Below are 10,315 nucleotides of genomic sequence, written 5' to 3' on the forward strand. Positions count from 1 at the left end.
TAAATACTAGTTCTTAATTGTTTTTGGTTGAGACTGTTGTACCATGAAAAGAACTGCTGCAAGTGCCTTGTCTAGAGGGTGAATTCCACCTACAGAAATGGGTCAATAGAAAGAACAACTCAGTCGAGATTTCCTCCTAGGTAGAAGGTTCTCTCACACGCTTCCGATTCATCAGTTGGGAGATTTGACGGTCAAGCCAAGACTTCCTGCCAACAAGCTGTGGCCCTCGAGCCGCAATGCGTAGCACCAGTTGGAAACTACTTGGATTTTGCTGGAATTGAAGGCTCAGGTCACATCACAGTGGTTCCCTCCACAGGCTTTGCCATCCATACACGCCACTTGAGAGAGAGAGAGAGAGAGTGAGAGAGAGAGAAGGAATTCATGGTGGTAGCGTTTAAAACAATCAGAGAAACAAGTGCAGGATGATGGATCAGCTGCTAACCGATGGATGTGATGAAAGTGGAAGAAGGGAGGAGGAATTGAAGCGTGGTGGTTGGGCGAGGTGTACCAGCAAGACGACTTTGGAGGAGGACAAGACCGTCGAGTCAACGGGCGGGAGGAGGTAGCGTGCAGCTCCCGGCGCACGTCGCAGTTGCGGGCGGAGCCGCGTGCGCGCACGATTACTCCAGCGGTCGCAGCACGCCCAAGTCGCCGGCGCACGTCAACACCCCAACCAATCCGGAGACTATGAAAGCGAGCAGACTTCGCTTCCAACGCTACTGACTGTGTGAGAGAGGAGAGAGGAGAGGGAGAGAGATTGCACGTCAAGTTCATGGCATCTTACCACCACAAGTCCGTCAAGCACAATACGGAATAAACATGGACATGGAACGGAGAGCATATGGAATTATTATACCAAATCGTGTGAAAGGAATCAGCCGCCTACGCATTTTTATAGATGCGTTTGCTCTCGCATTCGAAATGTTCATTTTATATTTTTTTTAAATTATAAAAATATATTATGACTTTATCTAAAATTATAAAATTATCAAAATAATTTTTAAATTTTATTTTATATTTATATTTATTATATATTTTAACCATACAAAATTTCTTATAAGATTTACATACAATTTTTTTTATGTATTTGTTTATTTAATTTAAATAAAAAATTATATTTACTATATATATATATTTTTTTTAAAAAAAAAAAATTATAGTTCTTGTCGATTGCTTACAAAAACACTCATACATTCATTAAAATATAAATATGTTCTTTTTTGCTTGACTTGGCATTTCTTGAAAGTCAAGGATTCTCTCTAATTTCCTACATATATTAGAGTTTATTTATCGGCAGGCATTTATGACTTGATAAAGATGTGTACAAAAAGCCAACAGCCGCTGCCCATTTATGACTCGATTGTCGCACGATAGACAATATCTCTTGTAAAATAATTAGTACATTACATACTAGTCTTTATTAATCCATTTCATTAAAAAAAATGGATGAAAATATTAAATTTTAATTACTCTAATCCCGATAAAAATGAAATATATTTTTTTTTGAAGCCAATCGGAAGGGTTGACATCTCACCACATTTGATGAAATGAATCAAACTGAACGTCGCCATATTTATTTATACAATCAAAAGAAATCGAATACGGTGTGATCGCCATTGATTCGATGACCAGACAGACCATTTCTTATGGCTAAAGAAAAGAATAAAAAGGAAATAAAACTAAAGGAACGATAGTCAGCATCACGTCCGGGGAATGACGCGACGAAGTCTTTCGTCATCGCCGACGTCGGCTGGTGCGTTCGAAAACCTCGCCGTGCTTTGTGTAACGTTGTAGAATCGGCGGCGACTCGGTTGGGCTTTTGACTTGATTTAAAGATCACGTCATGGTTGCCGTCTTCGTGCACGACCCGATAACGCCGTCGGGTGACCGCGGTTTCAGAATCGCTCGAATCGAAATCGAATATATATATATATATATATATATATATAGTCGAATGATTTTGATCTTAAAATTTCGACTGATCGATCATTGGACTTTTAAATCTCTATTTATATTTTATTTTTATTTTTTAATTTTAAATTAGAACAATCAATTTTGATTCTCATATCAAATTTTAGGAATTCGAATCATCACTCTTAATGATCATATATAATTCACATAATTATTATACAGATATTTTATTTTAGCTCGACGCTAGTAAATGTCACGTATCTCAAAGCACAAGCGGGTCCGGTGGAAAATTAGATCGGCAGAGCCCAATGGGCTGCTTCGAGCTGCCCCATGTGGAAAATTCAACAGGTGGGCCAGAGGAGATGAGGGAGGCTACATTAAAATGCACTAACGAAGACTGGCCCAAATTGACTTTTAGACCGAATCCAGAGGTCAAAACTGGACCTGCCTATAATATATTATTGTCCTTTTTATATTGTTTTAGAATGTCCCTTTTGATGTTTTATAGATTTATTATCATATTCTGATAACTTTTTATTTGTTGAAGGAAGTAGCAGTCAGAGAGAGAGAAAGAGAGAGGTTGGGTGAAATTTGTTGTGTGTAAAAATTATTATTCTTATTATTAATGAAAAATAGGGATTTTAATTTTAAGATTTATTTGCATATGTAACATGTCTTGATTAACTTAAATTTGAATTTATTTGTTGTTTTACTGTATATTTTTCTTTAAATTTGATTTTTTTATAAAAAATATTTACTATACTATATGCATATTTGGCTTTATTATTTAAGAATAAAAAATATTATTATTCTTTTGTTCATCTATTATTTGATGAGTTGTTTAGCTACCAGTGGAGGGGATTGCATTTAGTCCAAAACCTCAAACATAAAAAGTCCTTCAGGAGAGAAACAACAACAAAAATTGAGGAGGCTTTTTTGGGCAATTCCTCTTACTGCATTGGCACCCCCCCAAGTGCCATGCTTTCTTTTGCACAAACAAAAAAGCAGTCTTTGTGATCTCAGTCTGCAATGCCTTTTCAGATTTGATTGCTTTGAGCATTGAAATCAAAAGCAGAGTAACCAAAGTTTCATGAACTTCTTTTCCTGCTAAATGGCCAAAGTTATCACCTTTCAGTCTTTTCACAAAGATCAAATCTCGACTCACTTTATCATCAATCTTAACAAATACTTTTTTAACTCTGGAAGAATCAAGCTGCATCCTCTCAGCAATCCCCATCTGTTCAGCACCAATTACCAGAAGAATATGTTGACAAAGAAGATTGCAACAAGCCAACTGCATCAAGAATATATTAGGTGAGCTAATGTTTGATTTTACAAACTGAACTATTGATTGATTTGCAACTTCTCCTACTTCTGACACTGCATCTAACAAAAGATTAAAAAAAAAAAAAAAACAGCCAACTACCTTCTTCACAGAATTGTTAATTGCACCAGCCGGGTTAACACTGCACACCCGAAGAAATCTAACCAAATCAACAATGCATTTTAAACACTCTACATCCAACATATTGCATAAAGTTAGTGCATAATCATACACAAGGGCCTCTCTCCCTCGAGAAAGCACAAAACCACCTTCCAGAATCAAGTTACAAATTATTAACCCCCACGGACCTCCCTGTAGTCGCTATGAAATGTTCAGTCTGTCCGCCGCTGCCGTTGGCAATTCCAAATCAACACCACCTGCCTCCTCGCTTCCAATTGTATTCTCTTCCACCTTATGATTAGCATTAACCAAATTCCCTTCTCCCCCATCCGTTGATAAGTTAGTAGCTGCACATTCTTTGAATCTGTAACAGGTTACAACGTGATCATTGGTTATACCCGAGGCTTGCATGAAGGAATAGATGACTGTTGGACCGACACTCCTTAAACCCCTCCGCATCAGGTCTTTGCTTATAGCATCTGCTTTAGCAGATTTTACAGGGACCTGACGTGAGTTTCGGAATCCGCTCAAGATGGGTTTGTGGTTCACAAAGCTCCAACAATATCTATCAAATGATCCGAACTCCTCTATGATCTACATCAAAAGAGCAAAAGTCATGACACCCTTGATGATAATGGCATGACACCAAACAACAACTTTTCAGTGAATAGCACAAACAAAAACAAAGTTCCCCAAATATGCATGAGACAAGATTAGTAGGAAATCCATACCCATAAAGCTTCCAATGATCAGTGCACATACAGAAAGATCCAAAGAAAATATAGATCACATACTAAGAAATTATCGGAAATAATCAGAAGTTTCTATCATATAAATATACGAGCAGGAGATAACCCTATACACCAAATAGAACCGAGAGAGAGAGAGAGAGAGAGACCTTTATTACTTGGGGTGCATTTTCAATGATGGCCCGCAATTTTGGCTCTGACAATAAGGAGTTTGCAGTGCTTCCTGGGACTATGATTTTTTTCTCATTGAGCTTGGAGACCAATGTTGGGTTGAAATCCATGAAAACCTCCCTTGAACATATACCAGAATATTTTAAGGTTGTGTACTCTTTAATAATTAAGTAGGGACATGTCACAGGTTACATTTACCTAAATAGGTGCCTCTTGCTCAGAATTGCAGGCCAAGTATGTTCAGCCAATGCACCTGACAATGAAAGCAACTCAAATAGTTTCCTGTAAATATTTTCAGATTGTCAGACCTCGAAAAGTTATATACCAAACCACTGCAAACTTCTCAAATTTACAATAGAGCGAGACGATGGATGAAATTGCATACTTGTCATCATGAACTGGTACCCCCCACTCTTCGTCATGGAAAACAGCATAACAAGGATCTGTTGTAATAGATAAATGAAGATCTTTTTCTCAGAATAGGAGCAGAGAGCGCGAAAAATGAATTAGCATTGAAAATTCAAATCATAAAGGACATAGAGATAGGTTGCTTAGATGAGTCTTAGCACCATGGTTAGGGTTGCTTCATTGCGACCACTAGTGTAAAACATTCAAACAACCTAACAGGATTTCTACATGTTTTGGCAAAGCTCAAATACTTTATCCTCCTAAAACCCCAGCTTGTAACAGCCTAAGCAGTGGAATGCCCTTTTAGTAATTATAAAGATATTAGAATACCCATTGACCATTTTAACATACTTTAAACTCTAATCATTTTAAATAATTACTACCTTGGTTAATGTTGGAAATGATACTTAGTCTCAACTATCATTAACATAAAACTTGATATAATATGCATCTTCCAACCAATAAAAAAAAATCATAATCCAGCAAGCTGTAAATTTTGACTTCTTGCTATTATTGATTGTGGTCAATCCTTTTTGTCATCCCACAATATCAGAACCATGTTCAGAAAAGGATAAAGAGGTCAATAAAGATCAAGTGGACCACGAGATATTGAAAAGTATGCAGAAAATGGGGATGAACAAAATAGCAAATACAACTAGAATGATCAGAGTGGATGATGTTCGATACAGAATATCAGATTGCTTGATGGATGGTGAATGCCACAGGATTTAATGTCATAATAGTATCTATAATACAAATAAAGTATATGATATTTTTGTTGGTCAACCCAATTTGGAGGAAGTCTCCAACTGCAGATATATCTTCAAAAAATAAAAAATAGGATAATTTGCAATAACTTGTAAAGACAAGCAAAACAATATCCAGAGTTCAGACCAGATTCTCAAAATTGATAATAAAATCCTACATGCCATAAAATGCCAAGGAATGACAAGGAACCAAGGTGCAATTCATGGAGGATAGAATTGAAAGAAGAAATTGAAGGATGATCAAGGGAATAATTTCAGTGGAAAAGAGAGAATACACAACCAAAGAAGGTTATATGAGCACAATATCACAGTCTAATACACAGAAAACTAGGAAAGACTCTTCTGTTCCCAATTCACATACAGTGAGACACTTAAAATAACCATAAGCGACAAATAACTTGAAAGCATGCAGTCACAATTAGATTCAGGTGTAGAACATCTGTGATCAATAAATAACCCACCAATCTGGCGATAAAAACTGAGATCTTCCTAAAAATAAATAAGCTTTCCATTTTCACTTGACAAGATGATTTGTTTTCCATGTAAAGAAAGGGATCAATAGAATCAAAAAAGTTTCATGTATAAAAGAAATGAGTAGGAGCAACAACTTCAATAAAGAAAAAAATGACAGAAAGTAGGAAGAAAAAATGGAAAACACTTATTGTGCTCTACAATCATGGATAAGATGACAAAGAACATGAAGAATCTGTAATGCTTATGGTCCCAATAAGGCTTACAAGCTACTGGATTCGATGGACAACTTATTTTAACACAAGAAAATATTGATTTCATGAACGTGGTCCCATGGACCCAGCCTTAATATTTTTTCATCACCTAACCTATGAGACCACTTCTATAATCTGAGAATCTTAACAAAATTTAAATGTATACCACCAAAAAAAGTAGAACTGTGTTGAAACTGGTGCAGTACATGCCTTAGCTGCTACAGGTTTCCAATCTGACAAAAGCTTGGAAAAAATCCAAAAAATTCAAGACAGAAAAAATTGTTGGTTGGAATAAAATGGTATTACAAATGAAGGTACAATAAGCGTTTGAAATATTCAGTGAACTATTGCAGCATCGAAGGTTTTCACTCATAATCTATTCCAAAAAAAAGAGCTTACAAAATCATTCAAGAGCCTGTAACCCAACATTTTCAAGCAATTATAAGTATGCATCTATAGCAAAAACTTTACCATTTGTGAGAAAGGTATTTAACAAAAATGATGAACAACCAAACTAAAAGGACAAGCATTACTAAATCCCAATAGGACTACAACAGTACCCTTTGCATTAACCAAGGTTCTGAACGTCTGCAGATACAAATAGACAAAAGCTATTAAATTGAAGATCTGATAAGAAGAAAGAAGAAAGAAGAAGAATGACTTCTCATTTTTGTTCAGCAAAATGCATTACCCCGCTTAACCTTTAAGGTTGGGAGGACATTAGCAAAAATATGTATTCTATGATTAACATATAAGGTGAAATGAGATTCACAAATGTCAAGCAGCAGCATAAATTCACAACCGGATGGCGAGGAAACGTACCAGTATTTGGAGTCACCCAGGCGCACCTCCTCTTCCCATCCAAGTACTCCGGTGGCGGCATTGTCGTACCATCAGGAACCATCTTTTCCAGCCTCACGCCAATCTTCTCTGGCTTTGAAACGATCCGCCTCGGCCTCCTCAAGAAGCTTGAACTTCCGATCCTCCCAGTAGACGCCCGGCTACAGAATGAGTCCACAGAAGCATCCGAGCAGCATGAAGCATTAAGCGACAAGTTGGACCGCAGAAGTAGTTCGTGCCTTCTCAATGCCGAAGCAGCATTAGGAGACGGCGATGATGAATCAGCAAGAGAAGTTGAAGACTGCTTCTCATCTAAAAGCTCCGGCTCCACTTTCTCCGCCTTCCTCGAGGACTTCAAACCAGTCTTCCGAGCCGCAACCACCAACCTAGCCTTGTTCCCGGCAGGCCCGAGCACCGGCTTCGCCTCCGGTTCGTCAACATTCATGGACCGCACCTTGGGCGCCCCCGACATGGAAACCTCTCCTTGCCCAACGAATCAAACAGGGATGGGGCTCAGTCCAACTTCCCGAGCTAAAAATCCTCTCTTTTCCTCGAAAAAGTAACAACCCTTTCACAACACCCCTCCTTTCCTATCCACAGATCTCGGTGAGCACAGGAAAAACCCCACCGTTTCCACCCAAATCAAGCAAGGACGGGGCACAATCCAACTTCCAAAGCCCAAGATCATCACTCTTTTGCAGAAACCCCCTACCGTAACGAACCAAAACTTCAAATCGACACCGAGGACACCGTAAGCTTCACCAGAACTTCGCGACCACCGCACGAACCCTCGCGAGAGCACGGACTCCGTCCGACGCTGCCGAAACAGACCGCCGTGTACTCACGGGAGCCCTCCACAGCCGGAGCTCCGACGAGGGGTCACCTCGACCACTCCTGCTGCATCAACGCCCGTGCCGCGAACCGATCGCTGGAGGAACCCACTTCGATCCAGCCCTTCGGAGCCCTGCTACTTCTCCTCCTCGGCGAGGGGGGGGGGGGTGGAGGGCGTTCCACAATTTAAAACGGGGTGACCGGGAGACGGGGCAGCGCCACCGGCTGTAGCCCGTGGCATTGTCGGGAGGCAGTCACTGGCGCCTTCCGCGGCCGCGTGAATCAGGTCGTTACTACCCAAATGCCATCCCATTTTTATTGTATTTACGTAACTACCACCTTCGTATGCATATAGCCGTCAACTGCTCCGTCGACATAAGATGAAATTACGTATATATCCATCTGTAAAGTTAGAAATTTCAGTATTTATCTCTAAATTTAATGTATGGCGAGTTCTTTTTCTTTCATGCGTCTCCCATTTGCTGTAATCCCTAAAGTATATAATCTATGCGATACATCGTATGAATAGATTGGTAGAGTAAATCGGTCCAAATCTTTAGTTATAATATTTTTTATATATTTTTAATATTTTTCAGTTATTCTTTTACTAATAAACATAAATATTTTTATTTTTAATATCCAACATCGATAAAATGATAAGTTAGGTCGGTCGAATAACATCGACAACAAGCATAGAGATAACAATCATTAATGAGACAACGAAAATAAATGATTACGAAGAAGAAAAAATAAATAAATAAAAATGATAACTAAAATAATAATAATAATAATATAGTATTATTATTTTTTAAAATTTTATCAAAGAGATTGTTAATAGTAAAAAAAGATATGGTGAATAGTAACTTTTTTTAATAGGCTTAATAGAGGTATCAAAAATATTATAAGAAAAATACTAACTAACATGAAAATCTTTTTGTTTGATTATTATTCTTATTTTTAAACCAATAAGTAAATTCTTATTTTGAAACTCTATTTTTGTACACGAGTTGATTTTTATTGAGTTTTATATTTATTTATTTAAGTCATAATGTTTTTAAGAGATTTACAACGTTTTGATTGATACATTAAAAACACTATAAGTATATTCAATAATATTAAATCTTATATATATATATATATATATATATATATATATATATATATATATATATATATATATGTATGTATGTATGTATGTATGTTACTCTGATTATTTCGTTACGAGATAATTTAGAAATTAGAATAAATAAGCAACACTCTTTGATGTATCTCTCAAAAACAATTTTACTTTCTAAACAAAATTGCTGAAAAGTTTATTGATATTATTTATATTTATTTTATTTCACTCTTAAATCCCGATGATCTTTCGATCATCTATTAATCAATAACTCAATCCCTTCTCTTTCTCCTCAAGAATCCATCAAATCTCTCTCTAATTCGATTGGTTATTTATGCTCCAACATTTCTTTCTTTTATCACATCTCAATCATCCATTAATGTCGACGTACGAGATGTGATAGATTGGGTGACGACCACGTCGATATGTAGGCCATGAGATAACATAAACTATTTGAAAGTTAATTATCCTTAATTCCTTCGAATTTTCACACATTTATATAGTTGAAAAGATTCTCGAGAAAATTCTCATTTTTCTTAATACTTTGAATAACTTAGCCACGTATCTTTTCTTTTTTTTTATGAATCAGTTCAGTTTTTATATTATATTATAATATTTTTAATACTATAACATAGTGTAAAATTAATGCAACACAATACAAAAAATTTGTAATATATTTTAATAATTATAATAATTATAAACTGATCCATAAGAAAAACAAAAGAAAGAAAGGAAAAATCGATAGATAATTAGTTATCAAATAAAAATATTTTAAATATTAATAAAAAAAGTATTGTTAAATAATTTTCACAACGAGCGATATTTTTTTTGAGAAAAATAAAAATAACTATTTTTTCGAAAACTTCATATAATAATAAATAGCATTATTACAACCAAAGACACATATAGATCTCTCTTCACAACGACATTATTTAGGAGTGTGTGCAAGTACATCCCCTTTGGAAAATAGATGGCGATGCTATTTAGGTTTACTGGGGTCATCCTAAAACCTAGTATCACTCGAAGCTTATGTTTGAGCCCCATATGTATTGGGTCAGTGAGAAATCACATCATGCCTCGAAAAGTTATAGGGCGATTCGGTCAATCTAAATAGCACGTTTTGATTTGATACAAATATCAAATGCAACCATAAAAACCACCACCAATATTATAAAAGTACATATATAAATATTATTATTAGTGGGATCCAAAAGTAGACCTTATGAGAGACATATGGTTGTATCATCTACTCACCACCTATTGATCTATTCTCAACCAAAAGACAACAGTCAAATTTCTATAAATTTTTTTTTAAAATTATATTATTTTTAACTAATAATATTATCCCAACT

At 36.2% G+C, this 10,315-nt stretch overlaps 1 protein-coding gene across 1 annotated transcript; it reads right to left on the bottom strand.

Moving 5' to 3' along the window:
* Positions 1-3,256: 3,256 nt before the first annotated feature.
* On the bottom strand, positions 3,257-7,991 carry LOC135666556 (uncharacterized). Its single transcript, XM_065178150.1, has 5 exons — positions 6,998-7,991; positions 4,661-4,718; positions 4,474-4,557; positions 4,254-4,395; positions 3,257-3,949 (listed from the first exon to the last, which is right to left on the bottom strand). The coding sequence occupies exons 1-5, from the start codon at positions 7,485-7,487 to the stop codon at positions 3,557-3,559; spliced, it is 1,167 nt and encodes a 388-aa protein (XP_065034222.1). The 5' UTR covers positions 7,488-7,991; the 3' UTR covers positions 3,257-3,556.
* Positions 7,992-10,315: the final 2,324 nt, after the last annotated feature.

This window comes from Musa acuminata, unplaced genomic scaffold (genome assembly GCF_036884655.1).
Source record: "Musa acuminata AAA Group cultivar baxijiao unplaced genomic scaffold, Cavendish_Baxijiao_AAA HiC_scaffold_1108, whole genome shotgun sequence".
In the NCBI taxonomy this organism is placed as follows: Eukaryota; Viridiplantae; Streptophyta; class Magnoliopsida; order Zingiberales; family Musaceae; genus Musa; species Musa acuminata.

Bases quoted from the DNA above. Each gene is read 5' to 3' on its own strand.
- LOC135666556 (XM_065178150.1), bottom strand. From the start codon at position 7,487: ATGTCGGGGGCGCCCAAGGTGCGGTCCATGAATGTTGACGAACCGGAG. The intron at 4,719-6,997 runs GTACGTTTCCTC...CTATTACAACAG, and splicing joins CTGGGTGACTCCAAATACTG to ATCCTTGTTATGCTGTTTTC. The intron at 3,950-4,253 runs GTCTCTCTCTCT...CTTTTGATGTAG, and splicing joins ATGCACCCCAAGTAATAAAG to ATCATAGAGGAGTTCGGATC.